The 26949-nt window shown below is 36.5% G+C and overlaps 1 protein-coding gene across 10 annotated transcripts in view; it reads left to right on the top strand.

The window, feature by feature from the left end:
• Positions 1-1654: 1654 nt before the first annotated feature.
• LOC122397281 (GTP-binding protein RAD) overlaps positions 1655-26949 on the top strand; it is a 114593-nt gene continuing 89298 nt past the window's right edge. The window contains exons 1-4 of one of the 10 annotated variants that reach the window (XM_043396378.1): positions 1655-1769; positions 4003-4087; positions 5934-6686; positions 12418-12678. In XM_043396378.1, the coding sequence (XP_043252313.1) occupies positions 6428-6686; positions 12418-12678 (520 nt within the window). In that variant the 5' untranslated portion in view covers positions 1655-1769; positions 4003-4087; positions 5934-6427. Of the gene's footprint in view, positions 1929-1962; positions 2185-2213; positions 3909-3986; positions 4088-5813; positions 6687-12417; positions 12679-26949 lie in introns of those variants that run through there. The other 9 variants (XM_043396382.1, XM_043396374.1, XM_043396376.1 and 6 more) reach the window with 9 other exon arrangements.

The raw sequence follows: 26949 nt of genomic DNA, 5'->3' as shown, positions 1-26949 counted from the left end.
CCGCGGAGTACTTTTATAAAACGTAATAAATCCAAGTAAATAGAAATTATATTTGTGTAACCATTTGTTATAAATATGAAATTCTATGGAAAATCTATGAAGTATACCCGTTAGACGAATTTATCGAAATAATAAAAAACATTATGCTTTCATATTTTGAAACCTTTGTGACCTTGTATGACCTTGAATAATTATAGTCACTGAATTCCTAACGAAAGGGACTATCATTGTAGATGTTTCAAAAAGGATGATCCCATTTAAAAAAATGAAGGTGATCTTGATTTCTTTAAAAAAAAATGACATAGAAATAAAAATATTTTTGGCATCGTGTAAGCTCCACTGTACCATTCAATTTTGTCCTGAAGACTTTTGACGTATCTTTAAAAACAACAAAAATATTTGAGGTGCAAACGTTAGGCGACTCACCCTGTAATTATGTTCAATTCATTGTCCTCAAATAAATTCTCTTTGTTTAACCCTACACTAATGTTTCTCGCCCGTACCAAACTTATACATCTTTATAATGAGTATATCATATACTTTGATTAAAAAGTTTGCGGAAAAAATGACAAAATTTTGCAATTTTTAATTCAAGCTTTCGCCATTTTGCCAATTTTCAACATAAATTAATTATTTTGCGATAACAGGAATCCTACCAAATAAAAATCTTTTTGATTTAGTCAATCTTGAAAGCAGCAATCACCTACGCCAGTGTTTAAACACATGTTCACTGTGGGCGTAATAAAAACTTGAAAAGTCGATAAAAATTATTGAAAAATTCATTTTATATTCCCAAAGGATAGTCGAGTAAATTGCGAAAATAAATTATAGCGTTAGATGTAACATTTAGTTAAAAAAAATTACCAAGAGAATTTAATGAATAATTTAATTGTGTTAAGGGGTAAGACCACTGTAGAAACCTGAAATAAAGCGTTTTTTTGCGATTATTTTTGAATGGATGGAAAAGTAAGAGGATAATAATATTCAAGAATATTCAAATAAAAATTAATAAAGATGGTTAAATTTGCAACGTACACATGAGACTGCTCTCTTAAAAAGTTTCCTCAGAAAAAAATGTCTTAGAAATTGCTTCGTTTCGTCCCCAAAACCAAGAGGCCGCTTAAGCTTTAGAAACCTGAAATAAAGCGTTTTTTTGCGATTATTTTTGGATGAATGGAAAAGTAAGAGGATCATAATATTCAAGAATATTAAAAAAAAAATTAATAAAGACGGTTAAATTTTGCAACGTACACATGCGACTGCCCTCTTAAAAAGTTTCCTCAGAAAAAAAATGTCTCAGAAATTGGTTGGTTTCGTCCCCAAGACCGGAAGGCCCCTCAAAAACAAATTCGTCTCGGTCTAACGCTTCTTGGATAGCAGTCCATAAAACAACAGACCGGCTAAAGACCGCGTCCAATTCACGCCGGCGCTCGTAAATAATTCGCGGCGAGAGCCGTTTTCCCGCGAACCTCCGTCGGGCCGCGATTCCGTAGATTGGTCCGCGGTTTCGAAACGCCGCGACGCCGACGAAAAACCCGCGGAATTGGACGCCGGCCAGCGTCCGCCGCGAGGTTCGCCGAGCGTCCCCGCCGAGGCGTGTCGAGCACCCGCGACGCCTGGCGTCCCGACGTCGCTGTCCAGAGGCTTCAGTGTGCCGCGTATCGTTCAACGTGCGTCGCGTCGCGTCCGTTACGTGCGTTCAGCATCCCTCGCCGCGCGCGATCGAGACATGTGACGAAAGAGACTGGGATCCCCGGCCACCGGAAGTGGTAAATCGTCGATCTTTCGCCCCGAGTAACGTTCTCCGATCGGAAGAAAGCGGAGGAAATTACGCTCGTGGCAGTGCCGGGGGTTTTCGCGTTTCCGCGTTCTCTTCTTTTCGTGTTCCCGATGGAGTCTGTGGGATTGGAACCTAACTCTCAAATAGAGTAATCATCCGTCGATCTCTTTTGAAATTTTTAGAATCTAAAACAATGGGGGACGTACACATAGTCTGGACATCTTTTCAATTTTTTTAAAACCACGTTTCTTGCTACCCTCTTTTGTTCGAGGCGATGGTCGAGTGGGTGGGATTCCCAGATTTCCCAAAAGGGCTATGAACATAGCTGCACCACGAATATTATTACGGTTTGCTGAGACTTTGGACGTTTTGATGTTGCTTCCTCTCTCTCCACTCTAAGATAGGTATCGGATTTCAAGGAAAAGTAGGATTATCGATACGATATTGTATAATAAAACTATATTCCGCGTTAAATGAACAAAGGTGATCGCGATGTTTTCATTCGTCAGGATGTTGCCTTCTTCGATTCACCCGCGTATTTATTTTTCCAGTCGATGTGGATTTTTGAAGATCGCGAGATTAGCGAAGTTTCGGGAACATATTTCCGTATTTCTCTAACGACGATGAGAATCACCAGATCTGCATCAGAGTCCATTATTAGAAATACGCGAGTCTATTTAACGCGAATTTTGTTACCACCTTTGAGGCGGTTCGATCGCATATTCCGTAGACGCGATGCGCGTCGAAATAGGAAACTGGTTTCAATCATGCACCTGTTCAGAGTCACGCGTCAATATGATCTGTAATAAGGTTGAAAGACATTGATATATCGGGGAATGTATTACGGGGAGTTTATCGCTTGATAAGGTTGATGAGATCGCGGGGGGCGTCTGATAGAGACGGATAGGGACAATTTTGTTCTTTTTCGAAAAGGAAGTCGTCGAATCCCTATTTATCTCGCAATAAAATACCGCGAACAGCGACGTCGAGGTTTGAAAATCGAAAAATTAAATAAATTTGAACGACCAGCGTAAAATAGGCAGAGTAGATCGTAAACTTGGCGAACTTGGAACGTGCTCGGCGATCGACAGCCTCGAGTAACTTTCAAATTGTGGAAAACGCAATTTCGGACGGAAATTCAATGGAAACTTCGAAACGAGGTTTCTACATTCGTAGGTTACAATTTATGACGCGTCTTAGAAACAGGGAACACACTTGGCGAGCGAGGCGGCGAGTTCGCAATTCGTAAAATTGTTATCAGCGCCGGGCTCGTAAACACAACGGAATGCGTACAGGTCTCTTCCACTCATCGTCGCGTTTCAAGCGCAGTAAACGCGTAATTTTCACCGTGAACAGATTAATACACATCCTTTCGCGAATGAAGCCTTTACAGACCATCGAAATTATTAAACTATCTCAAAGTGGCTACAAAGTTAACAGATGCTTTAATTCCACGTGAAATTTAGGAAGCAACGCTTCTGTGTTTATTCAAGTATAACTATATTTGTGCAAAATTGGTTATCGAATAAAATTTAATATCGAATTTTCAGTGTTTTGTGATGTTTATGGTCGTCTCCTTTTCACGTTTCTCGAGTACTCGTACAAATTGAGTCGAGCCTGTAACGCGTTATTGGATAGCAAAATATCCCGCGTAATATCGCGTAGTTTTATCCTCGTAAGCGGCTCGAGTAAGATGGATTTCCTTTCGACACGTTCTATCGCGTTACGTGTATATTCCACGTGCATTCACGTCGTGTTTCCTCGAAGTTTGACGACTTTGATAGGCTGCTCATCTGCATGGCACAAGCGTTCCGCGAGGACCGTGGAAGACGTTTTCACCTCGTTGCCGGTAAACCGATCCGCGGATAATAAACTTTGCTTTGAGTTTTCGAAACCAAAGTGCTCTTAACAGCCCGCCACAATTTATAGAACCGTCGAACAATAGAAACGAACTCGATCGTTGTTTTTTGCGCGAACGAATTAATCGTTCGAACAAACAAAGTAACTTCGTGGCCCCGGAACTGGACAAAATAATTACGGTTTCGAGTCTCTTTTTTCCCGTTTGCCCGAGTTTCTGTTGCGTTTGCACATTGTGTTCGTACCGGAAACTGTGCTTCTCTATTTAGACGTAACGTATTTCCTCCAAAATTTGCCCGTGAATTTTAGCCACGCTCCGTACAATGATTCTCGTGAGTTCCCTCGGTAGAAGAATTTTATTTCAGAAGTTCCGTCCGGGTTGCAAAATTTATCTCATAAAATCTGCAAAGAAAATGTTGAATACAGCTGCTGGCAGAATTAAGTAGACAGGTAAAGAAACTATAAATTAAATTTAACCATAGTGTAACTATTATGCACTTGAGTTTTATTGCATTGTATACCTTCATGGTACATAGATTATTTAATGTGTAATTGAAATTAATATTTACGTTTGCGTTGAAATAAAGTATACTTGACGAAAATGTTGGTTAATTGCTGAGGGACAAAAATAAGTGGACGGACAATAATATAAAGATGTAAAATCAATATTTAGTGTGGCCGCCCTTTGCTGAAAAATTTCTGTTTACCAGATTTTCGAATTCAGTACGCTTCGTAAGTTTTCGATTAGATTAAAACCTGGACTTTGTGCTGGTCGTTCCAATAATTTAATATTCGAATCCTCAAAAGTTTCTTTGTTTTTCTTTTAGCAGTGTGCCTACGGACGTTGTCCTATTGCAAAATAAATTCTTCTTAGAGGCCTATTTTCGCAATTCTTCTAAATTTTCGTTTATTATTTAAATATAGTTTGCATTTATTATTACATCAATCTGTACTAAATTGCTAACTCCATTCCACGAAAAACACCCCACAACGTTAATGACCCTTCACTAAATTTAACAGTTGACGTAATAATACGAAACAGTATTTTGTATGTTTAGTCTTTTTTTTCCATACATGATGCTTCTTTTTTAATTGCTGCAATTTAAACTCGTTTTCATCGCTCCATATTATTCTTCTCTAGAATGATACTGATATGTTCATGCAGGGTGTTCGGCCACCCCTGGGAAAAATTTTAATGGGAGATTCTAGAGGTCGAAATAAGACAAAAATCAAGAATATCAATTTCTTGACTGAGGTTTCGTTAAAAAGTTATTAAACAATTTTAAATCGTTCTGGAAAAAATATTTTCAGTTACAGAAGCCAATTACAATCATTTTTGGTCAACAGACATACCCTCGAAATCCTAACCATTTTTGAGAAAAAAATTCCTTAGTTGCTTACATTTTTCGATGAAATTGAAAAATTTCAAATCACTCTGAAAAAATGATTTTCAATTGCAGGGGTCAATTACAATCATTTTTGGTCAATGGACATACCTCCGAAATCCTATCCACTTTCGAGAAAAAAATCCGGTAGTTGCTGAAATTTTTCGGTGAAAAAAGATTTCTCAAATCGTTCTAAAAAAATTATTTTCGGTTGCGGGGGTCAATTATAATCATTTTTAGTCATTACACATATCCCCGAAACCCTATGCACTGACAAGAAAAAAATTCTTTACTGAAAATCTAATTAGGTGCCTTTTGACGAAAAAAAAATTTCAAATCGTTTTGGAAAAATTATTTTCGGTTGTGGGGGTCAATTACAATCATTTTTGGTGATTACACATACCTACGAAATCCTGCGCATTTTTGAGAAAAAAATTCAGTACTTGCGGTACTGTAAATGTTAATAACTTTTTAACGAAGCCACCATCAACAAATTGGTATTCTTGATTTTCGTCCTATTTTGGCCTCCAGAATCTCCCATTACAATTTCTCCCTGGGGTGGCAAAACATTTATGGATTTTTTGTTACATAACATTTTAGTCTTATTTTTACTTGTAGAACACACTGCTGAATCGTGTACGGAAACAACGTATCAAACTTCCGTGCATAATAGTTACATCACTTTGGTTAAATTCGATTAATACTTATTTCCATTACACGTCCTATTTAATTTTAACACGATCGTATCAAGTAAACATTCTCAACGAGATTCAGACAGGTCGAGATCGCAGGTTAAAATTACGCCGAGTTATTCTGCGGCCGCGAGAATTATTTAAACGGTCTGCCAACGGCTAAATAGAGCGTTCTCGGTCCTCCGCGGCTAACGACTGCGATACCACATGTTGCTTCAGAATTCACGTTTCGTCGAGGCGAGCCTGAGGGACACCGGCGCATTTCCGCGAACCCGACCGACGAGACAAAACCGTGTCCGAGTTTCACGGAACTTTTAACCGAAGAAAAAACAACAGAATTTGTGTCAAGTGCCAGACGCTCGCGGTACGTCTTCCGGCGTAGTGAGTCGTTGTCCGTTCGAGAGAGAATACACAAAAGCTCCGGAAGGATTACCGAAAATTCGCGTATCGTGTGAAAGTGCGTACGACTCTTTTCTACGGTCGCGCGGTGAAAACACACTTCGAGGCTGCTAAAACATTGAAAGTTCGATAAGAGACACTCTCGGGGAGGAAATTGATTCCGAAACGTCGATACAGTGCAGTGAATACGAGACACCCGTGTACCGTTATCGGGATCCTATATGCGCGGACGCTTCTGCAAATCGTTTCTGGGAGTCGTTTAGCAGAGTGTGTCGCGGACCTCGTTTGGTAAAGTTTGCGACGACGGGGTAAAGATGGCCGAGAATCCGCTTCGCAGGAAGACCAGATCGGCGTCGATCTGCGCTCCTGGATTCTCCAGCATGGAGCAAATGCTGGAAGCGATGCCTCCCTCGGGTGCCAGGGACAGGGATAAGTCGGACAGAGAAAAGGACAGTGGCAGTGGTACACCGGATAGCAGTACGCCGACCAGAAGGCGTAGACCCGCTACCAGGTCCCAGAGTGCTCGTGTTTCCGGCGCGAATAAGAGCATTCGACGCCGGGCAGCTGCCCAAGGTAATCACGCGATAACGTTGGGGATATTTTACTCGTACGGAGCGATGATTGTCCGAGGGGAGGAAATATTCTATTTGCTGTGGTTTCGCTTCACCGTGCTTCGACGTCACAGTGTGCTAATACGCCCGGAACGCGGTCGAAATATTAGGTCGTCGCACGAGGCCGTGGATCTTCTGAAATTGACCAGTGTGCACAGGGTGTTTGGCCTCCCCTGGGAAAAATTTTAATGGGAAATTCTAGGGGACACGATAAGACGAAAGTCAAGAATACTAATTTGCTGGTCGAGGCTTCGTTAAAAAGTTATTGTAGGATTAAAATTGTAATTTAATCACTTAGTCAGAACTCGTGAATTAACAAAACATGGAACAAGGAACTTTATTAACACCAGAACAAACACCAAACAAATAATATTCACTAAATCGTTATAATCGTAATCACCGTCAAAAGACCCCGTTGCCTTCTCGACGCGTCCTTTTAACCCTTTCCCGTCCCGAACATCCGCCGGTTTCATATCCGGAGAAGTTTCCAGAACATTCCCGTCGTTTCGCAACAACGTTTCGTTACCATACTTCATACATTCATACATCCAATCATGCAATCGTTCAGGGTCGACACATTCACGCAATTCAATCCTTACCAGTTCCACATCCGGTAATCTTTCCCGAATGTTCTCAACATTTCCAAACATTTCCAAACGTTTCATCACTATGGCCAACGCACTCATACATTCAATCATTCAATTAGAGTCGACACATTCAGATCACTCAGCCGTTTTTCACGATCGATGCGAAACGACGGAAAACACTCGTCCCCTACATTATTAATATGGTATGGAGCTGTATAGCTCCATTAATACGCATTGTTTGAATTTTGAATCATTCAAATCCTTCAATCCGTCCAGAAGTTATTTTTAAACATACGCATGAAATTTTGGGGAACATTTTTGGCCACACAGTATATTTTCCGGTAAAGAATTTTTTTCTCGAAAATGGTTAGGATTTCGAGGGTATGTCTATCGAACAAAAATGATTGTAATTGATCCCTGTAATCGAAAAAAATTTTTCCAGAACGGTTTGAAATTTTTTAATTTTTGTCGACTTTGCCTATCTATACGAATTTTTTTCTCGAAAGTGCGTAGGATTTCGAGAATATATCTATTCACAAAAAATGATTGTAATTGACCCCCGCAACAGAAAATAATTTTTTTAAAACGATTTGAAATTTTTTAATTTTGTCGAAAAATTTGTCCAGCTTCTCGAATTTTTTTCTCGAGAATGGTTCGGATTTCGAGGATATGTCTATTAGACAAAAATGATTGTAATTGATCCCTGTAATCGAAAACAATTTTTCCAGAACGATTTGAAATTTTTTAATTTTGTCGACTTTGCCTATCTACTCGAATTTTTTTCTCGAAAGTGCGTAGGATTTCGAGGGTATATCTGTTCACCAAAAATAGTTGTAATTGACCCCCGCAACAGAAAATAATTTTTTTAAAACGATTTGAAATTTTTTAATTTTGTCGAAAAATTTGTCCAGCTTCTCGAATTTTTTTCTCGAGAATGGTTCGGATTTCGAGGATATGTCTATTAGACAAAAATGATTGTAATTGATCCCTGTAATCGAAAACAATTTTTCCAGAACGGTTTGAAATTTTTTAATTTTTTCGACTTTGCCTATCTACTCGAATTTTTTTCTCGAAAGTGCGTAGGATTTCGAGAGTTTATCTGTTCACCAAAAATGATTGTAATTGACCCCCGCAACCGAAAATAATTTTTTCAGAATGATTTGAAATTTTTCAATGTAATTTTTTAATAACTTTTTAACGAAGCCCCAGTCGAGAAATTTATATTTTTGATTTTCGTCTTATTTTGGTCTCCAGAATCTTCCATTAAAATTTTTCCCTGGCGTGGCCGAACACCCTGTGTAATTTGTAATTTAATAGAAGACAAACAAAAGTCAATAAAGAGGATTTATGAAATTTTGAACTAATATCAAGAATTCATAGAAATTTGAAACAAATAGATATCGTGTCAAAGCTTGAAAAACCAAACGTATGAAACTGGTGAATCTCGCTTTTATTGAAATTTTTACAGATACGAATGCTATGAATACTAGAGGTCTATTCAACTTCAAAACACTGTAATCTAATTATTATTGATTTTTTAATGTTTCATCATAGTTTATATTGTCATTAACGTAGTTTAAACGAATAATATGTTTTATCACAACCAGGCCATAAATGCTTATTGTTTACATTTACAAATGTTTACTATAGTTCGAATATCCTCGTCTACTGAAAACAACGTTTTTTTAAGTGTTTTTCGACTATTTGAAAATATGAAAAGTTCCGCTGGAAATTTAAAAAATTAGTTATATACATATTGAAAAGAGATACAGTATTCCAAAGAGTATGAAATTTAATACCGCGGCAAATATGAAAATTTCCAACAGGTTTCCATTTCATGTGTCCGGAATATGGAAATATTCCGCCATTCGACGCGTTAAGTTCTTAATGCGAGGTCTTTGGACGCATTAGTATTTTCGTATGATCAGTCTCTGTAGCGTGGGCGATTTCTCGTATCGATGGCACGTGAAAGAGCACCCAGATAAGACTGCTCCTCGCGGTTCAATGCTTTCCGACTCTATGTAACCGACCATTTTTAAATTAACTTCGTTGAAGGGTAAATCGTCGATACAGCCACGTCACAGACAGTAGCTCGATTTACCGGCACGGAACGCGAACTTCGAAAGGTCTTGCGTCACTGGTTGAAAATTATCAACTTGCAATTTGAATTGCGGAACAACATATTTTTCATATTTTTATAAATTGTAACAAAAATCAATAACGTACCCAGAAAACAAGTAAAAGTTTTATTACAATCGTGGTACTTGGCGACAATTTTTTATTATGTCGGGGTCATACGAGCGTCTCGTACAACGTGTTTTCCTATAACGCGGAACCAATCTATCGTGTTATAGGGGGGATTACTGTATTTGGAAGTCATTCGAGGAGTGCATACATACAGTAATTGAGGGGTCGGTCGAGCGCTTGCGAGAGGGCGAGCCCTCTGGTGGCGAGCATGGGAGTCGACGTCACATATTATTCATCAATTGCTGTTCAAATATAAAGTGCTCAACTATGTTTTGTTCCACTAAAAAACGAACGTATAATCAATATGCATTAACTTTTCCTCCGCAGTAGATGCTTTCAGGCGTGATAAAACGACTTCATAGATTACGTTAGAAAAGATAAGGATTTAGAGTAGTAGGTATGGGTACACACGGGACAGCATGATCGAATGTGGTCATTCGTTTTATTAAATTATACGTTCGCGGCATTCAGAAAACTGTGAACTGGTAGATCTCACGCCAAACTTTCCCTGACAATCGTCACGTAAAATTGGCGAATAGTATTCTTAGAACAATAAAGTGAAAGCTTGTTACAAAAACATAGACGAAGTTGTCAAAATATAAAGTGTTTAGAATTCAAATAGAATTTTTGTCAGAACTGGCGGAAATATGAAAATTAAATATTGCACATGGAATAATAAAATTATTAATCTTTTATTTTATTTAATCCTTTTTATCATCAACCTCAATAATTCACAGAAGACATCTAAAATTATATTAGGCAAAGAATAGAGCGAATATATATTGTAGTAAGAAAGGCAAACAACAACAAGGCAACAGGTACTTACGTTCTCAACAAAAAGAATCATTTATTCTATCTATAAACGTCAGTCATGTTGCATTAGAGGACGCATGGCTGATTGACAGTGCAGTGACACACCATGCTTGTAAAAATAAAAACTGGATTGACATCCGCGATCGAATTATAAAGTGGGGGATTGTAGACCAGTTATAATTCGCGCGTGTGAAGCAAACAAAAAAAAACGCGTGTTATTGAGTCCCACCGCTGGGTGGCGCCCTTATCGTTTCAGTTTGGTCACAGTATGCGCCGCGTGTGTTATAATGATAATATGTACTTTGATCTTATTAATGTTGACTATTACTAACATATTGTTCCTACTATGTGTTTATACTAAATATATTATCTCTTTTAATCCTGGTGTGCTTGTTACTCACTGTGCCAATAGATATTTATACTATTTATTTGTTAGAAGAATATAAAGTTTATTTAAAGGTTAGAAACGTAACGCTCAGAAGCAAAATTAAATGAACGGATCAAAGTAAGAGGTTCCTGTTTATCACTTGAGCGAAGGCTAAAGTTTTCTTTCTATTTCCTTCTTTTAATCGTTCGCTAAGTCCTGTTGTCGATCTTCGTTTAACGGATGAAGGGGGATGAAAGAGTCGGCGTGTATCGTTAAATAAGCTTCATTCGGTCCTCGAAACCTTTCTCGGGATCGTATTTTTTAATTAAATGGATCCGACGCGCGGCACGGTGTCCCAGCTAAGGTGCACTGGCACCGGGAGCCCCGATTAGACTGTCAGCGACCTACTACCCAAACGAATGATGCCAGAATAGAAACCAGCGTGATTTCGAGTATCCTCCAGGGCGTGAAACATTGTCGACGCAATATGTAAGCGTGCCTCTACGAATCATCCGAGCGCGTTTCAACGCGTCGCTCGGTGGTCGAAAATCTAGAATATCGTCTTACAATGAAGCAATACCATACAAAAACGAAATTAATATTAATTTTCATACCGATGTAGATAAAAATATGTACTCCTCCCTAGATTCAATTAAATATTTTGTGATACATAATAGTTCATTTGAATACGTTATATGTATGTATTCCTTTTTCTCTGTGGTCGTAAAAACTTTATACAAAGAAACCCTTATTCTTCTTATTATTAATTATTTATTTTTAAACGCTACTAAAATCTAACATCTGCATTTATACTATCACATCGAGAATTTTTTTATATAAAATGGAAAATTCAAAGATATATTTTAAAAATAAATGATTTCTTTCCACGGAATAATAGTAATTTTAAATATTTCTTAAATAATTTCTGTTTTTGTCGAATCGATGGAATAAGGTATTGAAATAATTATCGAATGGAAAGGATTTATCCGAATTTGGTCTTCCTTTTTTCCTATATGTGGTATCTGGTTATCCAGATTCCAATAACGCTGTTTCTCATTGGGGGTTGGTTGGGCTCGGTACTTGCTTTATCTCGCGGATCGTCGCGGATCGAGTTTGAGGTTTCGAAACGATATTTATTCACGGTTCGACGAACATGACCCGAGAACTGAAAAAAATCGTGCAGCTTGATAAAGGCTAGTTCCCTTCCATCGAACTCCAACACGTTGAACAGCGAATTCGTATACGAGTTTATTCTAAACGAGGTTCTGAATGAATGCATTCAGCATGAAATAAAGAACTGGGGTAGCTTGTCGATGCATCGGGAGTAGTTATTAAAACATAGTTCTCCCGTTCAAGAAATTGTTTTGAAATTATTCATCATTATTACACGATACTTCCCTTCCTTGTAAGTCCAGAACTGAAAACTCGGAAATTGTTTGGAAATTATTTATCAATATTACAAGATACCCTCCTTGCGAGTGTAATATTGAAAACGCAGACTTATTAAACGATCCAATAAAATTAAAAAAACGTTCGTTGGCCAATATGCACGGTTATATCCGGCTGTAAACAATACTCTCGATATATATCGTATTTCCAACGCGGGGATATAAAAAGATACGAGTTTACCCAGTGTCGAGCAGTTAATTATACATTTGTGTTTTGATTTTCGATTTCAGCCGCGCATCACCACCACCATCACCACGAAGGCACGGTTAAATCTGCCCACTGCAGCAGCGAGCCCAGATTGACTGACAATGACATCAGCCCTGGCCTCAGAAGAAGGGGAAGCCGAAGAGGGCAGAGCATGCACCATAGTCATCATAGGAAGAGTAATGCATTTTTAGACGTTCCTGACACCTCGTCGCAGATGCCGTCGAGGGAGGAGGGCGAGGATGAAGATAGTTATAGACTCAGAAGCTTCAGCCTCACCAGCAAAGGTAGGCTTATTCAACAAAACACACAATAGCGTTAACTATAATTGCAAATATCTCAATAACTCTTGAGCATCTGCCTCCATGATGCTACATATTCATGAACGAAATGACAAGATCAATGTGCAAAGTCTGTACTGTGATTTTAACGGATCTGTGCTAGGTGATTAAAGGTATAAACAATTCAAGTTATGAACCATACATATACAGAGTGTATGACCACTCAATTATAATCATTTTTGGTTAATATATGTAACCCCGAATTTCTATGCACTTCCAGGAAAAAAATTCGAGTAGATGGACAAATTTTTCTACAAAATTAAAAAATTTCAAATCGTTCTAAAAAAATTATTTTTGGTTGCGGGGATCAATTACAATCATTTTTGGTTAATACATGTACCCCCGAAATCCTATCCACTTTCGAGAAAAAAATTCGAGTAGGTGTTCAATAATTGAGAAGCTACGCCAACCTAATAATCAACAAACAATAAGACAATGGTGTAGAAACGTTCGTCGAAAAAATTCGGTACAATTTACGAAAACGGTTACGAATCACTGGAACCCATCAGGGATCCTACGGAGTCGAGAAGCACATCCGTCGTAAGCGTTCTCGACTGACAAGATTCCTCGATCTCGTCTCACTCAGCGACCAATTTCTCGCATGGCTGGCCATTGTTTCTCTTATCGCAGTGATCGTTGTGTCCCCCCGCACGAGTTCCCCAGAGATCATCCTCGAGCGATTTCTATCAGCTTTATCGGGATTTGTGGCGGCGAACGGGGGGTTCTGGTTTGAATTCGTCTTCGGAGCTCTGCCCTGCACGCGTCGACACGTCGAGCCAGAAATACACGTTTCTTGCCGCGAACGGGGAGAGAGAGGCAGCGCGAGCAGAGAGAAAGAGAACTTACGAGAGGAGCCAGTCGAGGCGAGATAAGTGAAAATAGAGTATAGTTGTGACGTCGTACGACTTCCTCGAAGCGGTTGCTCCGCCACGCGAGTCTCAAGAGCCAACGAACGGGCGTGAAAGTCCGCTCGTTAATCCCCGGTGGTCCCGTTTCCAACAAGATTTCGGGATTTGCCTAATTGCGACACAAAGTATGAGAATTAGTTCCGAGCAACCGGAGAGAGAAACGTGGAAGGATAAAAATTTGTCGTTCCTCGATTTGACCTTGAAGCGCAACCTTTGTTTCTTGTTTTATTCGAGATGCTTTTTAGCTTCTTTTTGCCAGGGAAACGAATAACGAATAATATCGTTTATTGTTAGGAGAGCGAATAATTCAAATCACACTGGACCCTTTTTTTTAACGCAAATTGTTAATTATTGTCCCTGGTTACTTATTACGCAGTGAATAATACACACGTTCGATAATTTTGCAGATCAATTAACAATTGATAGAATTACAGCGCGACACAGATTATTGTGTATTTTTGTGCATGTATATGCTATAATTTTGGTTTCGAATAGGGATGGGGAATGTATACTTGTGTTTCCATTTTGTAATTGCTTGCTGCAGTAGAACGTGTAGCCCTTTGATCAGACATGGTAGTACATATTATGAAAAGTCTCGAAACGATAACAGGATAAGAAATTTGATTGAAAAAATTATTATTTTACAGACTAACACTAATTGTTAACACAAAAAATAAAAAATTAAACATTATTCTTTATCGATGCAAAAAAATATAGTAATATCGCGTTTCTTTGAACAAATGCTACACAATGTTTGCTCTTCATTTGTTTCTCTATTCTTTGGAGTCATAACACATACACCATTGAACTATCGAATATTTCTGTTTCACACTATGATTTTAATTAGAGTTTCTGATTTTGAACGTGTATTGAAGATACACGTGTAGTTAATATATGCGTATCTTAATCCGTGTACTTTTCAATACACGGGTACACGGGTATTGAAATACACGGATACACGTGTATTGAAATATATGGGTACACGGATCATAATATCTATACATGTATCCGTTTATTGAGGTTCGCGGATACACGTGTCGAAATGTACTGTTCCACATGTATTACCCGTACCGCAAGTTTTATTTTATAATTAAATATCAGAATATTTAGATGTGTAAATTGTTTATGAGACTTAATTTACTGGGTAGTAGGTGAAAATAAGAGACATTATGGTTTTGGTTAATAAAGTTCAATTTATTAAATTTTTGTTTTGAGATAAGAAAAATTTTTGTTTTGGTTTTTTTTTTATACAACGAAATCACCGATAAGAATGATGTTTATATTCAAATTGAAACATATATGACCGAGCCACAATTACGCTTTGATTTAAATCCATTTGAATGGTGGAAAGCTAGGGCAAACAAATATCCAGCAATTTCCGAAGTTGCCAAAAAATATTTAACAATTCCAGCAACCTCGGCGATGTCGGAACGATGCTTTTCATGCGCTGGAAATATTGTAACAAAAAAAAGAAACCGTTTGCTTCCAGAGAATGTTAACACCTTAGTTTTCTTATCTCAAAACAAAAATTTAATAAATTGAACTTTATTAACCAAAACCATAATGTTTCTTATTTTCACCTACTACCCAGTAAATTAAGTCTCATAAACAATTTACACATACAAATATTCTGATATTTAAGTATAAAATAAAACTTGCGGTACGGGTAATACATGTGGAACAGTACATTTCGATACGTGTATCCGTGAACCTCAATAAACGGATACATGTATAGATATTATGATCCGTGTACCCATATATTTCAATACACGTGTATCCGTGTATTTCAATACCCGTGTACCCGTGTATTGAAAAGTACACGGATTAAGATACGAATATGTTAATTACACGTGTACACGTATATATTAGATACACGTGAAATCAAGATCGCTAATTTTAATAAATGTTGGACACATCTTCCTAGATAAATTATAGATAATAATGGTTACCCTACTAAATACTGATTTAACTATTCAAATTTCATTTGTCTATTACTATGTAAATATATTGAATACTTTTATGTACGATTTTGAACGTAAGGTCTATTCAGCATATAATTATAATTTTGTTTCTTTAATAAAAAGATAATACTCAGTTTTCTATTTTTTGTGTAAATAATTACAAAAACTTAGTCTGTAGACTAATAATTTTTTTTCACAATACAACCTGTACGATTTTCACTGTGATTGACTGTACATCGATTGGCTATATGGAGAAAGTCGATTGGTATGAAAAGATATACCTTTTTATGATTCACTTTAGTCATATGTGCAACGATGCTTGTACAAAGTAAATTCCAGTTTTTGTTTTAACCACTTCAAAATTGTAAATTGGTCTCACATGCATCTTTTTTTTAGGTATTATCCGTCTTCTCGAACCTCGTCCCAATTTTGCTACGCATCGAGCTTAGGCGAATTGTTAATGCTGCAGAGGTTTTTTGAGACGTCTGATTCATCTTCAAACTGATGTTTCACTTCCCTGTTTCGTCTACCAGCTGGCAGATATTTCTATGAAAACATTTGATTCACGTGACCGCGAATACGAGCTGTTCCGCCTACTCTCTGGCGTCTCAGAATTACTATGATTCTTTTTAAAGCGATTATCTTATTTACACGCATTTTGATTATTTGTTATTCGTTTGTTCGATGAAATGATATTTTTAAACGCGTGTTCGATAATTTAGACTCGGTAAGTTTTGTTGTAAATGTTTATGTTAATTCTACTTATTGATCGAGGATGTACAAGCTGAATATGTCGATTTACTTTTATTCTATATTTCGAATCACTTTTTGCAGCCGTGATAAATCATTCATTGCTATTAAATAGTTTCGAACCATTTAAATCAAAGAAGGAGCAATATACATATACGTTTGCACCTGAAATATCTTTGGTGTTTTTAAAGATACGTCAAATGACTTGAGGACAAAATTAAATGGTACAATGGGGCTCACACGATGTCAAAAATATTTTTATTTCTGTCATTTTTTTTTAAAGAAATCAAGGTCACCTTCATTTTTTTAAAGAAATCAAGGTCATCTTCATATTTTCTTTAATGGGATCACCCTTTTTGAAACACCTACAATGATAGTCCCTTTCATTAGGAATCCAGTGACTATAATTATTCAAGGTCATTGAAGGTCAAGGTCGGGGAAAATGTATAAGATTTAAAATATGAAAGCAGAATACCTGTATAGGAATAAATGTATAAAGATGCAATATGTAATATTGTATATAAACTAGGTGCAAGAAAAGTATGCACAAAACTGTGGGAATTACAAAATATTTCACTTGTTCCATCAATTAATTTTATACACGAATCTTTATTTTCGATAATATTCGAACATAAAAGTCTGTGTTTTATTTTTATCGAAGGCATTATCGAAGGAAATGTTGTTAGTTACATGAACGAACAGGTTCTTTGTTAGCATATTTTATTAACAAATCTTTTCCTGAAAAATATGTTTCTATAATTAAATGTCGCGTCATAGTGTTTTAAGAAATTGCAAAGTTAAAGTAGTAACTTCGTTAAGATAAGTTAATTACTTCTCGGAGCTGAGCCTGAAAGAAACTCGACGGTAAACACCAAAGAAACAAAGTAAAACAGCACCGTGTCTTCGAAAAGTTTTTAACTCTTTTTTTTAGCGTCCAAGAAACAAAATGGATTTCCTTTCTAACGTTTAACAAGTACAGTATACAAGAAATTGAATCGCTTAATTAATCGAGCGATGCATTTTGTCTGCAATTTGATAGACCTGTTTGTCAAAATTTATTCAGATTCTTTATACATTGTAAATAATATTTTGGTAATTGCCATTTTTACCAAAGTGTACATTTAAAAAGGAAGCCCATATTTTTGGAATACTGTTTTTTATACACACGTTTCACTTGCTTGCAGAACCTTTATAAAAACTTAAATATTACGAATTTATAGGGAATTTTATGCTCTTTCGACTGGTAACGGTCCAAATATAATGACGAGGAGTAAATTACAATCATTTTTGGCGAATAGACATAACCTCGAATTCCTACGCAATTTTGGGAAAAAAATTCTTTAAGAAAAAACTTTAAACGTTATTAACTTGTTAATAAAGCCTCCATCAACAAATTAGTATTCTTCATTTTTGAGGTGTCGGTCGAGCGCTTGTGAGAGCGCAAGCCCTCTGGTGGCGAGCATGGGAGATTTATATTTAAAGAAACAATCGAGCTGGCACAAAACTGATGTACGTTTCTTATTATGTATAATATTACATAATAGATCACTTTGCAAAAACTGAGACTACGATATTTCCTTCGATATTCTTTCACGAGAACGTGTTGCTTTGGAATTCGAGCATATATACGCTGGTTGCAACAAGTGACAATCGTAATCGACTGTATTTATCGCCAATACCAATATAATTGGCTTTAATATTGCGGTGTTATAAATTATGTAGGAACGTATTCCATATCAGGGCAAACAACCCTATTTTTATCGTCGAAGATCGGAGCTGAAGCTTTAAAGGGAATTGATACCTCTGTCTTTAATCCGTGCTCCCCGATTTCTCATCAAGCAATTTCTGGGTAGCGATCGTTTAAGGGAGACATTTGCCTCCCGGTTATGTGGCGCTTCAGATCGGAGGATATCGTTGGCGGAATCGCCATTGCGGCCCGCTAACTTTATCGAGTGCACAGCCTCGTGAAATTAATATTTCTCGCGGCAGTTCCGCTCTGCGTCGTGAAATCTAACTTCGTGGATCTTTCTCGCGCAAAGAAGCCCATTATACGAGCATAAAGGTCGCAAGACATCCATTAAAACGCGAGCGTAACCGCCGTGACACGCCGTGTGTAACTACAATGTAAGCGCGACTATAATTTCCAGCCGACATTGTTCATCGAAAGCGTGCCCGACGTTTTATTTTAATCTGATTCGAGCCTCCGTGGTTTTTTAATGGCGTCGCCGACAACGAAAAGGCTACCAGCGTCAGGATTTAAAAGGAATTCAGTTCATCTTGGACAGTTTCTCCGTCAGAACGCGTTACAATTTTTCATATCTACGGTTAATTCTGTCTCAAAGGCGCCATTGCCCTTTCGCTCGCGAATCTGTTAAGCGAAGGACCCATTTTTTTCCAGTTCCTCTGCGTTCGTTAATTAAAACCGTAATATTTTTCGCTTTTCGTGGCTCGTTCGCGTAATGTTCGGTTTAAACGACGTAGTTTAATTTTAACGCGAAGTGACGAAAATTTACGGACGAAGCGGACATTGAGATCCGTATCTCTAATTTAATATACCACCTCTATGATTTTCGAGAGTTTCGGCGTGTTAATTAACAGTTTCTAAATATTAATAATATTACGAAAATCAGGCTAAAATGAAATTTATTTTACATTTATTTCAAATATAACAATAATAACGTAATATTAAATTTCAAAGAAATGATCAACTTATAATTTGAACGGATAGAATGAAAAATTTTAATAACGAGCAGGACCTTGTTTCTTCTCCATTAAATGGAAAATCTCGTAAGTAGTTTTCTAAAAAATTTTTCGTTAATTTCATTCTACGGTTGCAGCTTCTTTTAACCGTGAAATGTTTGAAAACTGTCGATTGTGTGCCACATTATCTAAATGAACAATGAAAATTTTATTCAAACGCCCTTAAAGTGTAATTGGAATGAAAATAGTGGTTCACAAGTTTATTATTTACTTCCTCGAATTTTTCTTTTAAATTATTAAAATCTTAAAAATGTCTACGGTGCTATGGCTACGCCATTTTCTTTTTTCGTTTACGTAAAATTTAAAACGATACCAGAATTCATTTCGACGTTGTACGACGAAAGACGAATTACACTAATTCTCGTTAATCAAGTTGGCACTGTGGCCAGATGGATCATGTAATATTACGTGGTCCACTGGCCAATAACTACAGCCAAATCCTCTCGTAATTAGTGTCAATGAAATTATCTCTGAAATGCCGCTGAGCCATATTGTATCTGAAATTGAGAAATCAATCTGAACTTCGATAGCAACGTAACACGTCACATCGAATTTATGCGTTGAATTTATGGATAAAATGTAATAACAGTGACGAACGAATTGAGGAAACAAAGTTACGAATTTGTGGCGCTGCTGGCTGAAGGAAAGTAGGGGGCGCGTTTCGTCCGGGCCTGCTAGTGGGACTCATCAGTAAGGCCCTCTATTTAATTGTAATGACCAAAATTGATTGTAATTGACCCTCGCATCCGAAAATAATTTTTCCAGAACGATTTGAAATTTTTTTTGTTCCGTCGAAAAATTTCACACCTTCTCGAATTTTTTTCTCGAAAGTACGTAGGATTTCGGGGGTATGTCTATTAACCAAAAATAATTGTAATTGACCCCCGCAACCGAAAATAATTTTTCCAGAACGTTTTGAAATTTTTGAATTTAATTGTTAGTAACTTTTTAACGAAGCCTCCATCAACAAATTGGTATTCTTGATTTTCGTCTTATTTTGGCCTCTAGAATCTTCCATTAAAATTTTTTTTATGATATAAAAAGATGCAAGATATTCAACATTTATTTCATGAAATAGTTGTGGAATTCTTCAGAAAAGAATTTTTCCAACATTTCGATCCTTGGTTTTTGGTTTAAATTCGCGATTTCGCTTGAAAATCTCTTCGTGAACTTCTGTAGAACTAAACCTATGTTACAGAATTTGCCAAAAAGTAGGAACAAATCATTTAAGAATTGATTCAATCATGGTAAAAAACTGTGGATACCAGTGTTAGTCCAATTTACTATTACTGGCTAGATCAGCTGGTTTTTATATGCCAGTGAATAAAGTAATAATACAGAAATATAAGATCGTTATGATAGTTAAACATTTTTAATGCATAAATAGATAATAAGTATACAAATAAAGCAGAAGACCATTTGGAAGGATTTTATTATAAGGAACGTGCAAAATAAAAGAATATTGATAAAAAAAGCGTTGACATAGACTTGGAAGACAGTGGAAATAATGTTAAAATTAATTTCCTTTGTATTACAGAAAACATTTCTGTATATGAATTTTCTTAAACAAGCACCAGTGATTGTTGCATGTTCAATAATGGATTTTGCTGTGTAAAATGTTTTAAAACATATTGGATTGAAACTTATTAATGAATTTAGTTTTCGCGTTTAACAACACCGAGGAAAACCGCGAGAAACGGTCGAAAGCGTTTTAAAACACAGCCGAATGTCGATTATCGGAAATAACACGGAGACAAAACATCCCCGATAAGTGAAATGTCCAATAATCAATTTAGAGGAACAAAAATAGGGAATTTGTAGCGGAAGAATGGCGGACGTTAATTTCTGTGAATGATTACGACGGATCCAATTCGAGGGTCGAAACGTTCTATTAATAAAAGAAAAAGAAAATTTCTTAGCGATTCTTGGCTCGTAGTCGATCGATGACGATCGATCGACGAGTGAAAATTGTGTTGCGCGTTGGACGTCATTTAATGGTCTCGGTTCGTGGAACGGAGATCATTTGTCAAAAATTAGCCGTTCAACGAATGGCATTTGAGTCGAAGTTGATCGGTATGTTCGAAAATAAATCGATATAATTTATTCGCCTTTGTTCCTGAAATTTAAATTGCCGATCGACAACGTTTGAACACGAACGTTGATCGGTCTATTAATATTTTCGTTCAAAATTAAATTTGACCACTTGTCACGTTAGGGTGAATTGTAGTTTTGATATCCTGCCAGCACTGTTTATTTGCATTCGATGTCGTGAGGCTTCGTCATCGATTTTGCACGTTTTCCCATCGAGAGTATTTATAAATCGTCTGTGAAATTAAAACTGACTTGTTTATAAAGACGTTGGGTAAAACTAGTTTTATGCTAGAAACGACTCCAATAATTATTAGCTAAATTAAATGCGACAGATGGCTGGTTTTGTATAAATTTAATTTAACCTTTTTAAAATAGATTTAACAAGCGTTAGTAAAAGTAGTTTTATGCTAGAAACGACTTAAATAATTATTAGCTAAATTAAATGTGTAAGATGGTTGGTTTTGTATAAATTTAATTTAACCTTTTAAAATAGTTTTAACAAATAGAATAGAATCATTATTTGTAACAAATTTCGCATGTAAGAAATCTTGTTAGGAAATTAAAATTAAATAATATTAAATGTTAAATATTAAATAATAAACTATTTCAAACTGGAAAAGTAAAAAGCAAGTCGTAGAGGAAATAACATTTAAAAAAAACCTAAGATAATATATGGGGAGGGATTCGAATTGACAATCTTTGATGAATTTTGTACTCGTAAAATATTATTAATAGTAACGAATTATTTTTTGCCAAAATTATAAATAATAATTATTCATTTATTAACAGGAATAAACCCTTAAGATGTAACATGTAAGGAACTACAAATGTTGATTTTGCATAGTCAGACATTATCACTTATAAAATTTGAACAAAATTAATTAATTTACAATGCGTTGCAAGGATAATTTTAGACTTTCAGATGATTGTTCAATTATATCAGTTTCAGCGTGTACAAAATTAGCATGACTAATCATTCTATTTACACAATTCTGAGATCCAAATTGGGGTAACTTTCAGAATAAAATAGAAAGTGATTTCTCAACTATCTTGGTGGTGCATACAAAGGAAACAATTGAGTAATCATTGAACACGAAACACGTCGTTTGATTAGCTTACTTACGAACACAATATCTGTGATTTTTCCTCTATTATCCAATGTATGAAGATTAGTGTTAATAAGTAAGTCATCATTAGATTGCGGATGTTTATGCATTTATGGGAAATTTTAATTTTCAAAAAACTACAGAATTTAGTAAATATGCAAGAATATAAGAAATACTTAAAGTAAGGGACGAATTATTATATCTAGGGGTTGAAACAACCCTCTACAAAGCTCCAATTTCATTAATTTTATTAATAAAAATATGAATCTGTCATCATAATTATGTGATTCAAGAGGCATGAGACACCCACTACGCCTAGGAATAAGACAGTTTACCTATCAGGATTGTTGGTTTGTAAGACTTCGGTTTGCTCAAAAAATCAACCTGCAAAGAACGTTTACGACCATTTGAATCATTATTGCGTTTCGATGTCTTCGTTAAAAATATTAGACAAAAAGAATATTGCTTCCATATTCTCCTATCGCGAATGTTCTATTTTCGTTTGCGCGGATCGATTATCGGAAATGTTTTGTCTTCCCATTATTTCGGACACTACGCCGTACCGTTTGCCGCGCAGATGGACGCCACGTTTTTGTCCTCAGCGAGCCTCCGGTTCCGGTTTCGACGGGGACTCCTGAATTATTAAAACCTCGGTGGCGGTCGCGAAATGAATATGCGAGCAAACGACTTACGTTGTCGGAGCAGCGTCGAGGCGTAGTATCGAGCGTTCGTCCCGCTAACTTCGGCTTAACTACCGCCTGCCAGGATATTCGAGGGGTCAATGAACAGGAAAGGGAGTTCGGAGTTGATGTGGGTAAACATAACCGCCCCGCTAACGTTTTGTTACTATAGAATAGTAAATAATATTGATTTACTTTGCATCGAGTGCACGCCTGTGCGACTCGCCCCACCGTCTGATTGTATTCGTTGACCACTTCCCCGAACGGGTGCTAAAATATTCCGATATCCGGTGGCTGCTTGTGCACGGGTTACCGATAAACCGCCGTGGATGCATTAAAAGTTAACCGGTTATCCGGAAAAATTGCTCCACTCTCGCGAGATCCGTGCTCCAAAAACTGTCGGTCCGACGTTTAATTAAAATAAAAATAATTTTCCGAGAAACTTGATCGAAAATATACAACGATGCTTTTTCCCCCTGGTTATTGTTCTTAAAATAATCGACGAGGATCCATCGGGAGGCACACGATCGCGTAGAAACTTGTTTAACGCGTCTGCCCATTATTCGCTATCTCTGCTTGCAGTGGTGTTTACGAGAACTGACGTTGGCAACGTATCATTTCGTTCGACTGGTTCTGACTAGTCACGAGATGGAAAGATAGATGAATAATAAATCGGTATCTAGACTGCTAAAATTTTAATTTTTGAAAAATTACGTAATGTAATTGTTGTTATATTTAGGGATTGCAAAAGACTCTGTCTAAAGTTCCTATTTCAAATAATTCTGTTGATAAAAAGAGAAAGTTTAACAGCTAGACTCTAGTTATTAATTTTCCTCTGGGGAGCTAGTTAGGATGCAGTCACCTAGCTAGGAAGAGCAGTGAGATAGCTAGCAAGGAGTGAGCTAGCTTGGAAGGAGCGAACTAGCTAGGAAGGAGTGAACTAGCTAGGAAGCAGTGAGCTAGCTAGCAAGGAGTGAGCTAGCTTGGAAGAAGTGAGCTAGCTAGCAAGGAGTGAGCTAGCTAGCAAGGTGGCTGTATTCCCAAAAAACAAACAAAAAAATGCAGAGTGCATCAGTCAAGCAGTCTGTCGAGTCCTCAACGTCCAGAGTTTCTTGTCAATTTCGTTCCAAAACCATGAAGCAATGAACTAACTAGGAAGAAGTGAGCTAGCTAGCAAGGAGTGAGCTAGCTAGGAAGCAGTGAGCTAGCTTGGAAGCAGTGACTGAGTTAGAAAGCAGTGACTGAGCTAGGAAGCAGTGAGCTAGCTAGCAAGGAGTGAGCTAGCTAGCAAGGGGTTAGTTTTCCCCCTGAAAAAAAATTTTAATACAAGATTCTTGGGGCCAAAATAAGACGAATATCAAGAATACCAAACACCCCGTATATTTCTAAATATCACACATGTTATTTGCATGCATCAACAAGTAATGTCTTACCACAATTAATGTATAACGTGAGTAGAAACAATAAGTAATGGAAATGAATATTCTTCAAAGGAAAATGTCAAATAATCAAATTTTATTCTATATTTTAAAAATATTTAGAATCAATTTGAACGCCTCGAAGGTCCGGTTAAGATTTGAAATATTGACTTACGAACGAAATACTCGAACCGATATTATTTTGACGACTTTTTTGTAATCCGTATCCCTTTTCTCGAGTCGAACAATTTCCGGCGGGAAAGTTGCAAAGAGAAAGCGCGCGTGTTCCGCGAAATTACGTGATCGAAAGAGGGACTGATGAAAATTTTATAGAGCCTGGCACAGCGTGGCGTTCGTTAAAACGAAATGGATCGTTATCAGCAACAAATTACCTCCCTTGTTTCTATTTATTCCTCCTCGACGCGTTTTATTTCTGCTTCCAAACGTATTATAGTGGACGTTCATCTATCCGACCACCCTCTTGTCCAGACCGCCCCTCGTAAAACGAGTGGTTCTCGACCATAAAGTGATAAAACACTGTCGATCGATGCCGGTCATATTTGTATTCGCGATCCATTTGGCTGTCGTTTCTTTCTCGACGTTCGTTTAATTTATCAAATCGTTTCTACGGCTGTCTAGACTCAACGAAATTTGAAATAATTTATGATAATGCCAGGAGATTTTCTCATTGCACGTCTCACCCGAACTTGCTCCAATTTTTCAACTTCTTCGATTCAATCTTAATCCGTGCCTTCGGCGTTCGAAGACAGTCATTTATTTTCATTGTTCGTTGTTTGGTTATTACTAGACTGCGGATGTTTATGCATTTATGGGGAATTTTAATTCTCAAGAAACTACAGAATGCACTTAATATGCTAAAATATAAGAAATATTTAAAGTAAGATACGAATTATTATATTTAAGGGTTGAGACAATCATCTACAAAACACCCATTTCATTAATTCTATTAATAAAAATATGAATTTGCATAAAGATCCGCAGTCTAGTTATTACATATCCCAAAGGATAATAAAAAATTGAGCAAAGCTTAACTTTCATATAATTAAATATTCCGTTAGTTGTATCATATCACTTTCTCCTTTTCCACTCGGTAATTTTATTTATTAAAATCATTCTTCAAAAATTATAATATTATAATAATGAAAAGTGCATCAATGTGTTGAATAAATTTCGCAAACAAAATCATATCTGCCCGCTTTAATAATTTTCTAGTGATAAACTGGAGATCATTGTGGTAAATGCAGAATAGTAGTTTTAAATTTACATTTTTTTTTTAGAGAAGTTTTAATTTTTCATGTGAAAGGAGGGGTGTTAATAGAAATGACACTAAAAAAAAATTGTAAGAATTGATTTATTTAAACACGGTTTGAAAGCATGATAAATTACAGAATGTTATGCGGGGCTGAATGGACATAGCAGACTGACAAGAAACCATCGCGAACAGTCCGGCTTCGATTTTGATGAAACTTTGTACACTTATAAAGCAGCCTAAAATAATCGACACGTATTTTTTTTTAGCTGCGGTAACTCGAGTTTAAGGGGTGAAACCACCCCTTGAAGTTTTGGCTCGAAACGGCTATCTCGAAAACGGAAAGACATACAAAAATATTATTAATGGGCGAGGTTGATGGTTTCTTATGTACAATAACATGGTGTTAAAAAATTTAAAAAAATACAATTTGTTTATAACAAAAAAAATTTATTAACTTAATTTTTCATTTTATTGAAATTTTCATAATGACAAAAAATGACGAGCATTTTATTCCAAATCCATTGGTATGCGATTTTTTAAAATTGCCTCCTACAGTTTTGCAGATTTTGATGATTTACATCTTGCGCGCACATCCTTTATGGTAGTAGCCGTTCTAACTTTGATTTTAATGAAGCACTGTAGGCTTGCACTACTTCTAGAGGACAAAATCGGGAAAAATACAAGAATACCAATTTGTTGATGGAGGCTTCGTTAAAAAGTTATTAAAAAATTAAATTAAAAAATTTCAAATCCTCCAGGAAAAAATTATTTTCGGTTGCGGGGACCAATTACAATCATTTTTGGTCAATACATATACCCACGAAATTCTACGCACTTTCGAGAAAAAAATTCCTATTCGAAAATGTAATTTATGGCCAGAAATGTTGTCCGAATATTTCATGCGGATCTTTAAAATGTCATAACTTCTGAACGGATTGAAGGATTTTAATTTTCAAAAATGCAAACGACGCGTATTTTAATCAAGAATACGTAGAAATCGCAAAAATATGCAAAAAGTTGATCCTTGACCCCACAAAATGAGAAAAACCCCATAAAAATGGTCCAATCTTCAAACAGCCATAATTCCTACAATAGTGAATATATTTCAATGAAACTTTTTTTTTTAAGTTGAGCTCATAGGTACCTACAAAAAAGTATTGGCCAACTTTTTTGTAGGGCATCAAACAAAATTGTAAAAAAAGAAAAACGAATTTTTAAGAAAAATGTGCGTAAATTTTTCAGCGAAAAAAAAAATTTCAAATCGTTCTAA

Source organism: Colletes gigas, unplaced genomic scaffold (genome assembly GCF_013123115.1).
Source record: "Colletes gigas isolate AHSC1104 unplaced genomic scaffold, ASM1312311v1 Colletes_gigas_Sc00009, whole genome shotgun sequence".
NCBI lineage: Eukaryota > Metazoa > Arthropoda > Insecta > Hymenoptera > Colletidae > Colletes > Colletes gigas.
The sequence above is the reverse complement of the archived record's forward strand: the minus strand, read 5'-3'. Positions and strand labels throughout refer to the sequence as shown.